At 37.6% G+C, this 19,631-nt stretch overlaps 1 protein-coding gene across 2 annotated transcripts in view; it reads right to left on the reverse strand.

Annotated features, from left to right (window-relative positions):
* The window catches only part of LOC145982064 (putative helicase MOV-10), an 85,776-nt gene that overhangs the window by 19,511 nt on the left and 46,634 nt on the right, over nucleotides 1-19,631 (reverse strand). For both annotated transcript variants that reach the window (XM_083115656.1, XM_083115655.1), the window contains exons 11-15: nucleotides 13,844-13,991; nucleotides 10,911-11,047; nucleotides 7,933-8,055; nucleotides 6,882-7,096; nucleotides 3,311-3,477 (exon numbers count right to left, since the gene is read on the reverse strand). In XM_083115656.1, coding sequence (XP_082971782.1) covers nucleotides 3,311-3,477; nucleotides 6,882-7,096; nucleotides 7,933-8,055; nucleotides 10,911-11,047; nucleotides 13,844-13,991 — 790 coding nt within the window. The remainder of the gene's footprint in view (nucleotides 1-3,310; nucleotides 3,478-6,881; nucleotides 7,097-7,932; nucleotides 8,056-10,910; nucleotides 11,048-13,843; nucleotides 13,992-19,631) is intronic.

Here is a 19,631-nt window from a genome sequence, read left to right on the forward strand (position 1 = left end):
TGACTGTCATTATCTTTTCTTCACCAACTAGTACAGAACAATAAAACCCCACCTTTTTTTTTTATGTCGCTTATAATTCATAGCTGTGTGAACTAATTGAGGAAAACATTGTTGTGCAGGCACCAGACCTACTGGACAAGAAGTAAACAAGTTTCAATTGTTCTCATTTCTTGGCTTCTCACAACAATCAGTCAAAAGTGAAAATAACATTCGGTATATTACAGCCCCATCTCCATCGGCAATCTAGTACAGGAACGTCTGCAGCAAGATTGTAAGTGCATTGTGAACCAGAAAAGGATTTAGTGCAGGTATTTAGCTGTTTTTTAAATTCCATATACTTAAATTCCTTCTAAAATGATGTTTGTGTATTGAATGCTGCCACAAGATGATATGTGCATTGTGGAACAGAAAAAATATTGAGTGTAACATGTTTTGACAAAAAATCTGCAAGCTGCTTTTCAGATTCCATGTAATGAAGATCTGCCTTAAAAGTTTTGTCCGTGTAGTGATTGTCTAAATTTACGAGAGCTGTAGTGAGCTGCTAATTATGCTTTAGTTTCCACAAAAAGTGTAAATCTGACATAAAAGTAAATGAAACATAGTGAACTTGCAGTGAACCTTACAATATTCCCAGAATTTTCACACTGCATTCTTCAGTTAAAGAGATTCCAACTTAATTTAATAACCCCTCCCCCCCCCCCCCCACAAACCTTGCCTATCTTTCCTGGAAGAAACTGACTTTCCATATAATGAGAAATTTGAAAGTACAGTTGTGCATATTTTTGGCTTTTATTTTGAATTTTTGACATATTTTTCAATTTTTATGGCATAACTACATACATATTTTACAGTTTTATAGGACTGACAGTTTTGAAACAGTTATAACTTTCTTTGCAAACAGAGTTTGTTTTTAACAATGGAATGCAAAGGAAGTATACACTATGTTGCCATTCGTCACCGGACACCACATACCAGTACGTTAATCCGATCGCAGCACCACATCCGTATCGTGTAGGGCCACCTTCGCCGCAATGACATCTGCAAGCCTTCGAGGAAGACTTTCCACCAATTTGCGATATGTGTCGACGGGAATCTTGCCTCATTCCACCTGAAAAGCAGCAAACAGCTCAGTGGTGTTTTTTGGCCAGCATGGCCTGGCTCTCAAGCGGTGCTCCAACTCGTCCCAAAAGTGTTCAATGGAGTTGATGTCTGGACTTTGGGCTGGCCAATCAAGTTTTTGCACACCCATATCCTCGAACCACGTGTTGATAATGCCTGCCGAATGACATGGAGCACTGTCATGCTGAAACAGGTATGGGCCAATACCTAATTGTTCCCACAATGTCGATAGCCCAGAATTGTCCAGAACTTTTTGGTACGCATCGGCATTCATGTTTCCCCGAACTAAAACAAGAGGACCAAGACCATGCCATGAAAACCAGGATAACACCATGATGCCACCTCTGCCAAATTTCACTGTGGGTACGATACAGTCCTGTAAACAGTGTTCACAGGGCATACGCCACACCCACACACGTCCATCGAACCGCCACATCTGGTAGCACGATTCATCACTCTACAGGATGGATTTCCATTGTTCGAGAGTCCAATGGCAGCTTTCCTTGCACCACTGTGACAGACTGGTTGCATTGCAACGATCTCCCGGCGGACAGTACGATCACTTGGAGCACTACTGGAAGCCGATCGAAACTCTGTGCCACCATCTGTAACGACGCCTTCCGGTTTGACTTCACCACACGGTTGAAGCTTCGACAGTCATGATCTGTTAATATTTTCGGTTTACTGGGTCTGGGTCGGCATGTCATGACCCCCTCTCGCTTCCACTTCACTCACTGTCGACCGGGGTATATGAAATTTGTTGGAAATCTCACGGGTCGAATGCCCAAACCTGTGGGCTCCAATGATCATCACGTCGTCTGTCCATATTGACTGCTGTAGCTGGTATGAGTGTATTCTCAAGCGGCAATGCCTTTTATAGGTTGTATGACGTGTACAGATGATCCCAAGCACTTTTTGAGGGGTGCCCGGTGGCGAATGGCAACATAGTGTACATTTGTGAGTTTAGTTTCGCAATTGTTCGTACTTGTATGACTAGCGGTGTCGGTATCACTGAAACAGAAATGGCTTTGGTACGCGAAAAAGTACAATGTGTGTGGTAGTATGTAGAGACAAACAGTGTTGTGCAAGTAACACCATCAAGGCATGGAAGGAACAATTTTTATCTACAGAGAGTGTGATGAAACCTAACAGTGGTGGTAAACTGCAAGTGTCAGATGATCCCAAGCAATTTTTGAGGGGTGCCCGGTGGTGTGTGCTTTAATGCATAATGAAGTCATAGACCCATTCTTTTTTGTGGAGCAGACAATAACAGGAAATGTGTCCCTAGATATGTTCAAAAACTTTGCAGTTCTCCAATTACGTCATTTACAACCTATAGTGATATTCCACATAGGGAATTTCCTGATCAATGGACAGGCCGTGATGGGCCAATTTCCTGGTCACCACGCTCACCTGATGTTACCCCTCTGGACTTTTTCCTCTGGGGTTATGTGAAAGACATTGTGTATTCTGGTCCAAAGGTACGAAACCTACAAGCACTGCAGAACCAAATCAGGAATGTGATTGCTTCTGTCACGCCTCTGATGCTACATAATAATGGAGAGAAATTGAATTCAGGTTGGACATCCTCCGTATCACAAAAGAGCTATACTGAGCTGTGCAGAGTTGTAATGGCTACCAATAAAACTTGGTGAGTTTATTTTCAAAATGCTTGCTTTTCTTTTAATCTACTTCTATCCATATTAAAACGACAAACTTCTAAAAATGTCAGTCCCATTCCAGACACACTGTATATTAACTATAACTTGAAATTATGATTCATGCAAATTGGAAAATGTTACTCAAAATTTCAATAGTTCTGAAAGCAGTCAAAATAACTGCATATAGTAATTGCTTGAATTTACTTTTTTAGGATTTATATCTACATCTAAACTGCACTTCAGAAAATGTTTCTTCTAAGACAAATTCTTTGACAAATTAACTAAAAACATACTGAAACAGCCACATTGGCAGCTTTCATAATTCCACTTCAAGAGTTGATAAACATAAAAAGACTAACATTGCATTATATTTCAAGTGTCCTACTTGTCTGTACACTCCTGTTCAGATAAAGTGGCATATACCTCAACTGAATGAAATAACAGCAGTAGTTTTTGGATAAATCCTGTGAATAATAACAGCCTCGTGCACGCTGGCTTTTCATTGTTACTTGTTAATGAGTATGAGTTACCTTCAGTTCTCCATCATAGAACATCTTGTTTGGAATTTCAAGAATGGCTGCATGAGATCTGAAGTTCTTGACTAATTTAGTTAGAACTCCTGAATTGTAGCAGTCTGTCCTGGCATCCTTCTTATACAAGTCACACGTAGTCATGAGGCGCTCGAGAAACGACATTCCTGCAAGAGAATAAAAGCACACTTAAGAATAAATACAATTTCGTAGTGCAAGAGGCATGCATGTGTGCACGCGCATGCATCATATGCACACAGTATATCTAAGCATCCGATTTCATATTCATTTCGGCATAGTCTAAATCACTTTCCTCACTAACTGACAACAATCTAGAGGATGAATCATGGTCACTTTCTTCAATAATTTCACGAATTTTGTTGCTCGAAAGACCCTTCAATCCGCCGCTCCTTTTTTACGAAAAACTACCTGCAACTGCAAACAAGGGACAAACAAAAGTAACTTTTGAAATATTTTTGCAAAATGACACTAGGTGGCAGTAAAATACAGTCTCAATAGCAAGCAGAAGAAAATTCATTTCTTGCCGTGCCAATAGATGGAACGGAACAGGTATTCATTTAGAGCCATGATGCGGACATATGGTGTACATCAAACCGCGCATGGTAGAACATGTAGGTCAGTATGCTGTACGTCAAACCGGCCTTAGGGGTTAAAAAACAAACAGAAATTTTATTCTTCCTTCATTCTTAACTAAAATTCTGGGGTACTTACTGCCACAAGGAGTGTATATAGCTCCCTTTCATATACTCCCAGCAACGCCTTCCCTGTGTTGAGAGTTGTAGACACTACATTTAACAGAGCACACAAGTCCCACCAAGTCAGAAACCAACTGTGTCATGTAACAAGTGTGTGTGTAGGATGTAGGACTATGAATTAACAATGTTCTGTGGCATCATTTGTTTAATAAATAAATAAATATTGCTAATATTTTTGTAGTGGGGGAAGGAGGATGAAAGTCTGTAATACGTAAGGTTGGAATAGAGAAAACATCTGTTTCTTGAATTTTATCACGGTCCTAGTGACCACTTGCATGTTATCCACATTCAAACTTTTTATTTGTGAGGAACATTCGATGTGCTGAAAATTATCTTTGAACAGAAACATAGTCAGTGGTGCAAAGTTGAATGGTGAAACGTTACTTTGCAAGGCGTGAATGCCAAAAAAAAGATGAAACTGAAGCGAAAGTGACCAAGACCACATGTAGATCAGAAGTTTGCGCTTTAGACTGTGCAGGCAGTAGAGACAATTAGGTGCATTTTGAGGGGGGGGGGGGGAGGAAGACAGTTTATTTTATTTAGTATGCAAGGCTTAGCATTAAAGTCTATAGTGCAGGAGGGGCAAAAATTAAAAAGTAGAAGGGAACTGCTCCTTTAATCACTGCCACTGTGAGCAGGACCCCTGGATTTTTACGAGACGACGAGAAGGAACTTACGTTAAATTTAGAAAATTTTGCACTTCCCCGTTGCACAATTTAATGGTTAAGCGCCGCTTCAAACGCCGTACCCTTTTGTGAATGAAGACAGTGAATCTTCGAAATTAACAGGATTTAACCATTAAATTGTGCAAGGCGGAAGTGCGAAATTTCACGTAAGTAATTTTAAACCGTGTTTACCGCAACCATCATGAAAAGACGGGAAGTAAATCGACAGAAAACATGTTTCAAACATGCCAGTCATATTTTGCCACAAACCTAGTAAATACCCCGGTTCTGATGTGGATGGAGACTATAATATAAATCGGTTTATTATTTTAGTTTTATTATTTGTTGGGTCTACTATAGTGTTATTAACTTCTGTGATATATAAAAATTCTGTAAAACCTAAAAAAAAAAGTTTAAATTAGGAACATAAGCCTAAAACAGGTTCTAACAAGCAAAATAGGTTATTTAAGGTACTATAAAACTTCGTCAGCTTTTGCACTCTTTAATGAAACGCTGACCTAACTTTTTTTTTTCATACGTAAATAAGAAATAAGTTGAAAACCTGGAAACCGAGGTCTAGGCATCACACAGCTGGAAATGTCCTCCACTGTCAGCAGATCTAAATATAATCGAGCCATGGAAAACTGAGTATCTTCCGAGAAAATATGAAGAGCATCTGTATAGTATGGTAAAGTTTCCTGTGCATATAGGACCGTGCCATGAAGGAACATTTAGGGGATGTGAATTTGGAACCAATCAAATGTCAAAGTTGGTTCTACACCGTGCTACTGAAACATATCTCTTATTTACTAAAGTCATTTTCACGTTCAGAAGACACAATGGCGCTTATGGAGAAACCGCACAGTGTTGCCAATACAGCGCTAGCTCATGTCGCCGGGAAATGATGAGCTTCCTTCACAATGTAAGTGTTACATATTTTATATATATAATGATAATTATATGTAATTATTAATATTATACTGTGAACATTACAGTTCATTAGCATGTCATTTTCCCATTAGAATTAATTTAATACACAGGCACATTTAATATTCATTCGCCTTTCTCTGTAATTATTTCATAGAATAACATTGAGATATGGTAATGTGTTACATATATATATAAATTCATTATTGTCTATGAATTTATGTGTACGTTGGAAACTGAAAGGTGATCTTCATTTCAGCATTAATGTCGACAGTAATGTAAACGAAAACAACGTGTATTTGCGACAGCACTAATGTTGCTCACAACAGCAGCATTGGAAATAATTGTCAATTATTAAATTAAAGTAATTGTAATTCTATTATAACAAACTGAATGAAGTTAATATTTTTACTGAATGGAAATAAAGTAACAACTCGAAAACTTGGTGGTGATTAGCCGGAATGCTGCGGTGAGTCGGCTCAAGATGGCCAGACAACGTCCCCTTACTTCGCGTGCGGTTCGGGTTAAAAAGAAACTCCAAATGCATGGAAGTAATATTTCCGGGAACCTTTGAGTGGTTATAAAAAATAATTTCATTATTTTCTTCACAACTTTGTCGCTGGAAGTTTTTACTTGGAATTACAGAACAAAAAATGGCCAGCGACGACATTTTCTACTGCACGAATATAAAAAATCTCCACATACTTTATTTGAATATTTTTTTATGCGAATATGCTTTAAAGTATTGATAAATTCTGAGCACCACCATCACCTATGACAATTAGAAAACCGTGTCAATTTTTTTCATAATGCATACTTCAATTTTACGGCATGTTTCAAGGTTAGGAATGAAAACAATGTAAAAATTTTGTTTTCACAGAAAATTTGAGTTTTTAATTTATCTAAAAATATGTAAGCAAGTTACCAGTTTTTTGTGTTCACCATCGTATTCTCTACAAAATTTCCTGCAAAACTGCAGGTACCGATTTTACGTAAGCTAAATTTGTAAATCGAGAAATTTCACAACAGCGTGCTCGTATTTCCCATAAGAAAAGCATTGTCCATAAGAGCCCATTGTGTCTTCTGAACGTGAAAACGACTATAGGTGTTCACTCCTGCGTGTATGAAATGAAATGTCTTGAAAAAATGTTTTCATAGTTTGTCCTGTCAGACAAAGACAGCCTTGAAAGAGAAGTACATTACCAAGTCCGCATTCACTGGCAAATCTTGACCGAAGAACAGGGCCCAGTTGCTGAGGATCGCCCGCCATTATGAGTCGCCCCGTCAGAGTCTTCGGGGAAGATGAGTGCGTGAGTATTCCCATCACGGGAATCAGAGTTTCTGGCTCCACCGAGTGGCCGCTCTCGTCTATGAACACGTGGGTAAAATGCCCTTTGGGGAAGTTTGCACTGACAAGTCTGCAATTCAAGGAGACACAAAATTACTGAATTATAAGGATCAACTGGCTTTACAAACACACATGGTAAATTTATTATTTTCAAAGCAACACTTTCTTGAATATTTGCATAATCACTGGAGGTAATTTTATTAAAAAATGTTTTGAAAAAGTATTTTGCCCTCGCAAGAACCTCATTTTCTTCCTCAAATTCCAGGAATTTGAATTGTTTTGTTTACTCAATTGTTTAATTCTTGGTATTACTTGAAGATTAGAAACGTGTAGATAAAACATGTTTTTCTTTAATTTATATAAAATTTTATAGTAACTCTCTCCAAGAAAAGTTATATATAAAATGGTTGCTAATCTTCAGGGAATGTCAAGAAATAAAACAATTAATTCATATTTTGATCATCCTACTGAAACACCAATGCATGTTTAACAAAAACTGTCAAACTTCAACCTTCTAGAACAACTAATTATCACTATGCATATTAGAATAAAATGGTGGCCGCGGTGGCTCAGTCGGTAACACATCTGACTACCATGCTAAAGGTCCCAGGTTCGATCCCCAGCCGGTTCAAATCCGGGAACTTTTCTAACATTGGAAGCAGCCCCGCCACCCACCCAGCATCGAATAACATGGGTACCTGGGGGCATCACCCCCACTCACGACCGGATCAAGAAAGTGTGGAGCGTTACCCCCGCACCCCCTATATGCCTTCATGGGAACACTTTACCTTTACTTTTTTTTTATTATTTTAGAATAAAATTCCCTTTGTTTTATGAGTGAATTTTAACCCTGCTATTAGTAAAAAAAATGTTAAACTTTCTTTTACTTTAGAGCTAGACTGTTACCTTCCTGCTGTGACTAATGTGACTACGACGATGCGGTACTCCATTATATCCTCCTTTGCGGCATAGAAGAACTCCTTCTGAATCAGATTGCAGCAGCCCTTCAACTTCTCAGGGATTGACCACCTAGAAAACAGAGGTTTCTATGAGCACAGGAAACTAAGGAAGAAACAACATGAATTGTTTTTAGTGATATAAATTATAGTAGGGATGGGACAATATGAAATTTTGGCCAATACCGATACCGATAATAATCGATACTCTTCCGATCCGATATAAAATTCCAAGTAGCTGTTGAAGAGCCTGATTGGTCGGTTCACTGACCTACTTAATAAATGTCTGTTTTGAGGTGACTACAGCTCAAAAGACATTTACTTTTATAAAAAAAAAGTAGGGCATGAGATTATTCATAAAAATTACAAACAAATGGCAGAAATATACATATTATAACAGAATTTTGCACTAAATTATAATATATTTATAGATATATTGGTAAATTTACAAATAAACCAATACACTAATATGTCTATATTGGCTGGTACCAATGGATAGGGACATTGAATTTTCGCGATGCGCGAAATCACAAAATGTGAAAAAAAGATGCAATTTTGAACATTCTGCATGTAACTACACTTCCAATGATGAAATATGCATGAGTTGTATTCGCGAAGTAATGCGAAATGTGTGCTTTTCCACGAAATGAATGCTTTTTCGTGAAATAACCGTGAAAAATCATCAAATTAAGTAGAAAACATGCAAAAACTAGCAATCAAAGTTGTGCACGCAAACTGTCGATTTGTAACGAAACGTTTGCCTAAAGTTTCCTACCACTCGCAGCTGAAAAACGTTTTATCTTCAATCACATCACATATGGCCTCTAAATACTAAGCCTTGTCTAGCAAGAAAAGTAAACTATCTTTGCCCCACCCAATCGCAGCTACTGGCAATTACAGTTGAAATCTAAGTACTTGTGTATGTGTACAGTATATAAAAATGAAGTAGTTTATCAATTTATATCTCTTTTGTATGTTGTTTCCAATTCTTTTTTTTCCACTGCTGGTATATACTGCTGAACTAACATTTTATTTACCGCTCTCCTCAGTTTTTATTTACCATAAATTTGTCTCCCTACCAATAGAGTACTGATTAATCCATCCCATCCCTAAATTACAGTATACATATAAAATTTATCAATGCACATAATCTGCCAAACAAAAATCTCTTTCTTCAGAACAGAACTTTCTTACAGAGATAGGGTCTTCTAAGTTTTGGAAAAACAAGCTCCACAGAATATAAATATTATTCAATTCTGCTTTATCTAATGTTGTTGGTCCCACCATGTAGTTGGATCCAATATGGCAGAGAGGACAGTTTGTAAGATACGAGGGTTATTTATAACTGATTTAGACTGGGGCAGGTATTCAAAACTCGGAATAGGCAAGCCGGCAACAATACAGTAGTCTGAAAGAGCCGACCTTGAAGAATGAATAATGATGCGGGAGATCGGTAGATGTCAGTAGTAGTGTGACTAACGTGGTATTTTACGAGCAACCTGTGTGGCATCACTGGCAGATCATGGAGTGTGATTGTCACGGGCAGAGGTCGACTGCATGGTTCCTGTGGAAAGGAAGGGAATACGCCAGAAACTATTTACAGCAGATTGCACGCAGTGTGTGGTGACAGTGCCCTATAATAATCTCTACAGAAGTTGCATTGCCGGATACAGCAGTATCGCGAAAGTGGGCCAAGAACATCCTGTTGCATCATAACAATGCTCGTCCTCATACCAGCCACTGCGCTGAGGATAAGCTGAGATCACTGAGGTTGACAGATCATTCTCGCAACGAGCGACTACGCCCTTTTCGATGAAATTAAGATTTTGCAGACAATGACTGCCTCCTAGCAGCTGCCTGCAACAGACTGGGTACGTAACACCCCAAGAAATTGGTACCGTGTGGCCATACGAAACCTACAGGAGACGTGGCAACGTTGCATCACTCTTCAGGGAGAATACGTGGGAGCCCGGACCATCCACGGCATGGTACGTGTCATTAGTATAAATCATTTCTAAACACCACTCGTACAATTTCTAAAACAGGGTTGGCAACACTGTGTGTATATGAGCAGAATTCAAACATAGTTTGTGCATCAATATACTTCCACATCTCTGTGCTAGGGAATGTGTTTCTGTAACCAGTTATTTCTGTGTGTTTATTAAACATGTGTTGCATGTAAGGTGTACTCCTGCAAAATCATCAAAAGTATCAGTTTACAAACTGAAATGGGGCTATACTCCCCGACAAATGTCTTCCATTGTTCGCCCACAGCAAATGCTCTCTCAAACATTTAAGAACGTCCCTAATGACTTTGTGCTTAAAAACCTTTCTCCACATAATTACATGTTTCAAATAAACATTTAAATAAAGAAGCATGCAATCTTCTGAAACATAATAAATGTGGTGGACCACACACGTGCTTATAATTTTTTCAGTATATTAAATGAAAGAATGCATCATGACAGTGCCAATTGTAATAATTAGAGGCATGCATATTTAATTTTTGACGAAAACACAAAATGTAAAGTAACACATTGTAATGTTAATTTTTCATGTTTTTGAAAGGTGAGGTGCATTTTCCCACCCTGTTTTGTCACGAAATGATGCGAAATGAACTGCAAAATGCAAATACTCTCTTAATCATGAAATTTAAGGTTTATTTACTGATGCGACACCTTCCAAGGCCTGAATTATCCTGCGAGTTATGCAAATTAATTCTGAAGTAAATATACGAGAAGGAAAAATGGGACTCCATTACACTGGAATAAACTTAATACTCTGATAACTATATAAATGTTTATTTTGTGTCATAAGGAGCTTTTAAATCAAATTTATGTTCTTATCCACCATTTTAACACCGAAATGCCATTTTATATTTTGCTTTTGATCTCAAAATATGCCCAGTTTTTGTACCTAAATACTTACTGTGGATATGAAGCAGAAAACATCCTCAGCAGCTGCTTATTTGGAATGTGTTCAACAAGACGTTCGGCAAGCAAGTTGGCAGCTGCATTGGACGGTGCAGTAACCAAAATATGTGACGTTGACTGCATTTTCCATATCTAAGAAAATGGAGAAATAAAATCAGAAGATGCAATGTTGCCATCACCCAAAAGCTGAACAATATTCAGTGTTGCAAGATCTTTGCACAAACATTCAGCCCTGCAATAATACAGTCAACTCTCGATACAACGACCTTTTACAGTTCCCGGGAAGAGGGTCGTTATTTCGAAGGGGTCGTTATTGGAATTTCCACCAATTTTCAGCTCAAACGAACACAAAGATTCCTAGGAGATGGAAACACAATTTATCCTGTGTAGTTATACAACTTGTTATGCATAGGATGCATGTTGTGAGAAGGAAAATAGAACATGAAAAAGTTTTCACAAAAAAGGATTTTAAATAATGTTATTTTCTTTTAATTGTGTACAGTCGTTGCTCTTTCACAAAATTCTTACAATTCTAGTTCATAAGAAACCCTTTTTTCACTGAGACCTATGGAAATGAAAACAATCTCTCGTTTATTGCAAGCGAAACTCAAACAATCTCGACACCAGTAACACTGATGCATGCAAAAGTCTGGAGATAATCGGGCTGAATGAATGTTGGATTTTATACGGGTCTACTAGAGCATTGTCTGTTACAGGATTAACTGGCACGATAAGATCTCTCAGGAGACATAACACAACCTTTCTAGGCACCAAAAAACAAAGCGGAGGGGCTGTGAATTTAGTTCTGGTCCGACTGCTATGACAATAAATATAATACATTGTCATAACTACATTTGAAAATGGTTAGGCTAAGTCCAAAGTTCCACATTTGTGCAATATTTATAATAATTTAGTCATAAGATTGCTCAAAATTTTATTCAAATAATACAATTAAATGTCTGAAATTACTACTTAAACCTATTCCATTAAATATGATGTTTAAAAAAGCCAATTTGTATATCATGACAAAATTATCAAATTGTGAAATATTCTGAATATTGTGAATATTCATATTCATAACAGTTATTTTTGACTGACAAAATGAAAAACAAATATTTTAAATCATATGTGTTCTTTCTGACAAGAAAGATATGATACTTTCAAATTTATAATTAAATTTCTTGAAATTATGTACATTTGCATTGGCATCAAGGTTTATACAAAGGTCAACTCTTTAAAATTGTTCAATGTATAATATGATGTCATACTTGGTATTTTGTATCAACATTCAAAAAATGGTATTTGTAATCATTAGATAAGTATATTGTGATATACATAGTAAAATAGCTGTAACAGAGCAAATATGTACATTTACTAAACAAACATTCAAGGTGTTAAGCAGTTATGGACAAAAATATAAAACAAAAACAATTGAAGATAACTCATACTAAAAAATCTGGCTTGAACTAGTTGCTCTAATACTAGTTGTCTGTGACTTTAAAGGGATCTCAAGATGGATGGTACATAAGTAAAAATGTGACTATTGGTGAAGGTTTGATATCATTAAAAATCTGGATATTTTGAGAGATTATACTTGATAAGTTAATCTTTAATAGTTTGTTTAAACTATATAGAGACATTTTGTTGATAACAGAAGCTTGGAAATGCTTTTATAATGGAATAATCTGTAAAACGAAAAAGAAAAGATTTGGAACTGGTGTAAAGTGCCTAGTTTAATAATTGGGAGCAGGAAATTATTATCTGCTGGCATCTGCATTAACTAGCTAGTAAATGAATATTGCATTATCTAAAATGAAATGTTATGAGAAATAAGACTAAGTGAGTGTAATATTTTCTGCATTTTGGATGTGAACAAGCCAAATGTGAAGTTTTGAAAATTGAAGGAAGCCATCTTGTGGACCTGATTGAGGAATCTGACATGTTGAGTGTGCTCAGATGTAGAACTGACGCATGCCCAAATATTTAGAGAAGGACTTGCTCTGCCTCGCAAGGAGACAGTAAAGAAGTGTTTTCTTCATATAAATGTTCTTTCAAATAATTGCATAATTTGATGCTATTGTAATTTTTGTTGTTTCTAGTTTTTTTTTTATTTTTATCAATATAATAAATATAAAGTTATCAGTATATGTAAATTTAAATTTCCTTTTCAATATAGCACCATAGCTACCTATTGTGCTGATACTGAGTTTGAATTATACTGACAAAGTCGTTATACTGCGTAAAATACATCGTAAAAAAGTAACGAAAGTCACGTTTTCTTTGCTTCAACCAATTTTATATTCATCCCCCTCCTGTATTCCAGGGAGCAGTCCAAACTCTTCCTTGAGTAGAATTGCAATCTGCCCTGAAGATGGAAACACACAACTCGTGATCTGCACCGAATGTGTATCCTGGACATATTAAAAAGCATCACACAAGGTTTGGAGTTAGATTTCACATTAAACTTTATATTTGGTCCTGATTAGCCCATCAACATAAAATGAACTCAAAACAAGCTTTATGAAACCTGCGCATTTTCAAATATGAAAAAGATCGTAATTTACTCTCATGTTAATTGAAGACGTAATGTTGGATTTAGGAGTATTCTCGATGTCAAACACCTAAAAAAGTTTTCCCCTTGAATAATGACTGAAAAGTAAGTAATGGTCACTTAAACCAAAAAATAGTAATTTAACAACTACTTCTGATGAAAACGTTAGTCAACAATTCTTAACATAGGAATGCCAAACTTAAATTATCTACATAAAGATACTATTTATAATAACCTATTTATTATTCAATGGGAGTTGGGTTAATAAATAAAAATTGCGATTTTTCACGTCTACGGAGCAGCACTTATGCATAATTCCCGGAATTCCTGGTGAGTGGCCGCCCTGTATTAAAGGATAATCTGGAAGAGAGCCCTACCTGCTTAATGGCTTCCACCATGGTAACAGTCTTCCCCGTGCCAGGAGGTCCAAACACAAGATACGGTGCAGGATGGAAATTTCCAGCAACAATGTTCAGAATTGCTTGTTTTTGTTCTTCGTTTGTTGCAATGTCACGGTTGAACCAACTGAAAACATAAAGCAGCAATTTAAGTTTCAAAACAGTGGAGAAACAGCATCCAAGCATAAAAACACGCAAATAATAAACACGTAAGTTGCGAAAACATATCATACCATCCTTTAACACGAAAAGAGCATGTACGGGAAAGAATAAATGAAATGATTCCTGTTACAAGCACAAGGTAACTAAATGTTGACAATTATTTCTGGATTTCAAGTTTTTAGTAGGTATTGGTAGTGACCGATATAGGTATATCAGTGTATCGGTTTATCGTTAAAATTACTGATCTGCCATTTTGTTATAATTTCTATGACCTACTTTTTGTAAAAGTAAATGTCTAATTATGCAATTTCTTTTGCACTGCAGTCGCCTGGAAACAAATATTTATTAACAGGGTGGCTACTCTACTCTAGGACCACAATAAAATTTAAGTATAGGGTGTCTCAAAAATATGGGCTTTTTTGAAATGGTAAATAAAAGAAGAAGATGAACTTCGAACTAAGTATATTCATAGTTATGAATAGCGGAAGTTGATGAAATGTCATATTTTTTCTGACATCTCGGACACGATGCCCATTAAATATACACAATATTACACTTCGTCTAGAACCCAAAAAAAGGTAATTCTAAATTGCATTTTTTTGCATTTCTTGCCAATTTTCAGGTTTTAGGTCATTTTCGGCATTTTTCCTTCATTTTTCGCAATATTCTGTATATTGTTTCATCATATTTTGTTACTTCTTTCATTTTGGTAATATTCTTTTGAGTCTTTTTTCACCAAGGTGAACATAGACCTATATATTAGGGATGGCCAGATTCGGATCCTGGCAGATCCGAAATCCGAATCCGGTTGGTTCCGGATCCTAAAATTTTTCGGATCCGGATCCGCGGATCCGGAATTTTCAGATCCGGATCCGGATCCAGAACTTTCGGATCCAGATCCAGAATTTTCGGATCCGGATTCGGTACTTTCAGATCCGGATCCGGTACTTTTGAATCCGGATTCGGAATTTTCGGATCCGGATCTGTTTTGCCATCCCACATGCGCTTCTTTGGAAAGTAAGAATGTGCTTATAACATATTGTTACCTGCTAATATACTACACATATAATATTCATACATACACATATATACTATATAGTGTGTGTGCGCGCGTGCGCGATTTGTAATTAATTAATACACTTACAAGGGAGGTCTAAGTCTCCCCCTCCGATTTCCATGAAACTTGGCAGGTGTATAGAAGCCCCCCTCAAATGTCAAGATGAGGAGAAATTCAAGTAGGGATCTGACCCCGAAACCACGTAAATAGGGCATAGGAAGAAACAGGGGGCATAGGGCCTCTCTATACACCTGTCAAATTTTATGGGAATCGGAGGGGGACACAGGGGTCAGATGATCCCCACATCAATTTGTCCTCATCTTGACATTTGTGGCGGGTTTTGCCCCCTAAAACAGTTTTTTAGCCGAAACAAAAAAAAACACGTATTTCTTCCTTTGGGCCCCTCTATACACCTGCGAAGTTTCATGAAAATCGGAGGGGTACACAGGGGTCAGATCCTTACTTCAATTTGTCCTCATCTTGACATTTGAGGGGATTTTGCCCCCTAAAACAGTTTTTAGCTGAAACAAAAAAACGCGTATTTCTTCCTTTGGGCCCCTCTATACACCTACCACGTTTCATGGAAATCGGAGGGGAACACAGGGGTCAGATCCCCACTTCAATTTGTCCTCATCTTGACATTTGAGGGCAGGTTGCCCCCTAGAACAGATTTTTAGCCGAAACAAAAACACGTATTTCTTCATTTGGGCCCATTTATACACACACCTGCCAAGTTTCATGGAAATTGGAGGGGGCCACAGGGGTCAGATCCCCACTTCAATTTGTCCTCATCTTGACAATTGAGTGGGTTTTGCCCTGTAAACCCGTTTTTTAGCTGAAACAAAAAAAAAACACGTATTTCTTCCATTGGGGCCCACTATACAGCTGCCAAGTTTCATGGAAATCGGAGGGGGACACATAGGTCAAATGCACACTTAAATTTGTCATCATCTTGACATTTGAGGGGGTTTTGCCGCCTAAAACAGTTTTTTAGCTGAAACAAAAAAAAACACGTATTTCTTTTCTGGGTCCGTTATACACACACCTGCCAAGTATAATGGAAATCGGAGGGGGACACAGGGGTCAGATCCTCACTTCAATTTGTCCTCATCTTGACATTTGAGGGCAGGTTGCCCCCTAGAACAGATTTTTAGCCGAAACAAAAAACACGTATTTCTTCATTTGGGCCCGTTTATACACACACCTGCCAAGTATCATGGAAATCGGAGGGACACAGGGGTCAGATCCTCACTTCAATTTGTCCTCATCTTGACATTTGAGGGGGTTTTGCCGCCTAAAACAGTTTTTTAGCTGAAACAAAAAAAAACACGTATTTCTTTTCTGGGTCCGTTATACACACACCTGCCAAGTATAATGGAAATCGGAGGGGGACACAGGGGTCAGATCCTCACTTCAATTTGTCCTCATCTTTACATTTGAGGGGATTTTGCCCCCTAAAACCGTTTTTTAGCTGAAACAAAAAAACACGTATTTCTTCCTTTGGGCCCCACTATACGCCTGCCAAGTTTCATGGAAATCGGAGGACACTTAGATAACCTCCCTTGTTAGTCTTACACTTTGTAATTATATAACACTGCATATATTATAATGTTTTATTTTAATTTGTAAAACTGTAACTGTAAAACAATTGTATAATTTTTGTATAACATTTCTATCTTGTTATATGTGTTAAAGGTTTCATCCTGGAATGGAATGTCTCACATTTATGTGTGTTTTCATTTCCAATACATTCGAATGAATACATATTCGTTTCAATGGCATTTACAAAATCACCTCTGACATTTTATGTTAAACAAGTAAGATTATTTTTGTGTACGAGTGTGTTAGCCGATGCGTAGCAAAGTATTTTAGGAACAACACTTGAAAAATATTCTTGTAGGACTAACTAATGAAAAATTTCTTTGTAATCGAAGATCATAATACCTTTTAAGGTGTGGTAATATTATAATGGGATTGAGATACGAAACTCTCGGATCCGGATCCGGATCCAGATCCGAAACTTTCAGACCCGGATCTGGATCCGAAATTTTCGGATCCGGAACTCTCAGATCCGGATCCAGATCCGGAACTTTCGGATCCGGATCCAGATCCGAAACTTTCAGACCCGGATCCGGATCCGGAATTTTCGGATCAGGATCCAGATCCGTAAATTTAGAATCTGGATCCGGATCCGCCGGATCCGAAAAATCCAGATCCGGATCCGTTTGGCCATCCCTACTATATATATCTCGCAGGATTGAAATTTACGAGCAAAAGAAATGCTGAACTGGTGACAGTCCTTTGTTGTGTCGTTTTATTATTTTTTTTTTAAGCAAGATTGCATTTTGTTTAATTTTCTTTTCATTTCAATTTTTAACCTGAAACTAACAAATTTAATGGTCAATTTTTGCATTTTTTGGCATATTTCCCCATTTTTTTTAGGAATTCTATAGGTCATATACCTATATTTTTTAGGTCATCAACTTCCGCTCCCTAGCCATTACTAAATTAATTCAGTCACAAGATGGCCTCATGTCTTGAAGATGACATCACTAAGATTGCTACCGTTATTGCGTAAACATTCCTGAAGCCGTCTAGGAACATCATGCATGGCTCGATGTAACATGCCCCCAGGAATCTGGTTGACTTCCTCATCATTCGTGTCTTCGCTTCGTCAACTGATGCAGGTCGATGTTCCAACACGTTTGTCTTGAGGTAACCCCACAAAAAGAAATCGCAGACCGAGAGATCTGGGGGGGCCATGGGATGTCACCAAATCAAAAAATCAGTCTATTGCCAAACAACTGTCTAAATGCTTCAAATGACTGCCGAGCTGTGTGTAATGTTACCGCATCCTGGTCACGAATGTGTGGAAAGTGATTTAGTTCTTGAGCAAGGAAGTTGTTCATGACACACTCGCCAATATATATAAGGTGGAATAATAATGTCAATGTATTAATACATGAACAGCATGAGATTCTACGATGGTATACAATTGACACCTCTCAGAGCACGGGAAAATATTAAGATTTGCACCCAAAACCAAACTTAGAACTTTCATTTAACATATAACTTCAGAATCTATTTATTACGACTATGCAGTTCATAATAAAAATGTACATAAGGGTACAAAAGCAAAATAATGTCCACAAAATATATCAACTCAGTCAGAATACACACACAATGACAAAATAATGTAAAAACATAGACAATATTACGCCCTGAGACAGCTGTTTCGACAAGGGTTTAGGGTTGGTCACCCGATGACAACACATTAAACAAAGTTGTGTATTGCACCCCACACTAGTGCTCCACACGAACCTCACCCCTATGAGCACCAAGGCATCTCAGGACCATGCACACGTCAAAATTCAACATTGAAATAATCACTCAAAATGGCAAATAAGCAACTACAAATTTCTCAGAGTGTGCCAGGGTACAATGAGTTGTATATATCAAGAGGGCTGTAAGGTGTATTGCACCCTACACCGGTCCTCAACATGAGCCTCACCCCAACTAACACCAAGGAGAAACTAAGGAAAGCACATTAGACATTTATGCACCTCAAATTACAAATGAAAAATGGTTCAGAATCTGTATACACTTTTCATTACCACAGACGACTAGTATCAGAGTGGAAATCATATATGCAAAACCATGAAAAAACATTAATACATTATAACAAAATGCACAAAAGACACATTAACAGCACAAAATTATAGAATGAATTTTGCAATTAAAACATTCTTTAAAATAACTCAAAACTTTACTAGAAAACTAGAAAAACTATTAATGTGATGTCAGCTACAAGATTAACATATACAAGGCGGGACTGTGTACTTTCAAAAGTAAATACAATACAGAAATACATCAAAATCTGCAACACAAATAGATTGTAAGTTACACAAAAACAATAACATAAATTATCGCGTGCTTAAAACTGCGTACAGAATATGTTCTTTCATTTCTACCAAAACACGTACACACGATTCCACGGTGAACCAAACACGCCACGTCAAGCTTCTTACATTAGTTAAGTGTTCGTGTTAATCACACACAGATATGGCACCAACACAACAGTTTGGCACAATTACAATGTGCAAGGGCAAGCTTCTCCCAACTAAAAAGAACACTGTTCATAAGTCTCCTCTCGATCTCGGCATAACCACAAGGGGCACCAAACAGTCACTTTCTGGCTGCGTAATGGCCCTAACTGCGGGTTTTGATGGGCCCAATACCTGAAATTTTTGCTTATTGATGAAGCTGCTGAGGTGAAAATGGGCCTCGTCAGAAATCCACACCTTGTCAATGAACTGTTTGTCAATATCCAATTTTGCCAGCACTGCTGCACAGAAATCCCTGCGTTACTTGTGGTAGTTTGATTTCAATTTATGGATGATCTGAAGTTTGTATGGATGGAACTTAAGGTCAAACTTCATTATGTGGTGTGCACTTGACCTATGTAGCTGCAGAGATGACACTTGGCATCGAACAGAGAGTCTTTGACTTCTTTCGACGGCAGCCTGTAAGATATCCTGTGTTCGAGCG

The sequence above is a fragment of the Lepisma saccharinum genome, chromosome 30 (genome assembly GCF_977018435.1).
Source record: "Lepisma saccharinum chromosome 30, izLepSacc3.1, whole genome shotgun sequence".
NCBI classification, from domain to species: domain Eukaryota; kingdom Metazoa; phylum Arthropoda; class Insecta; order Zygentoma; family Lepismatidae; genus Lepisma; species Lepisma saccharinum.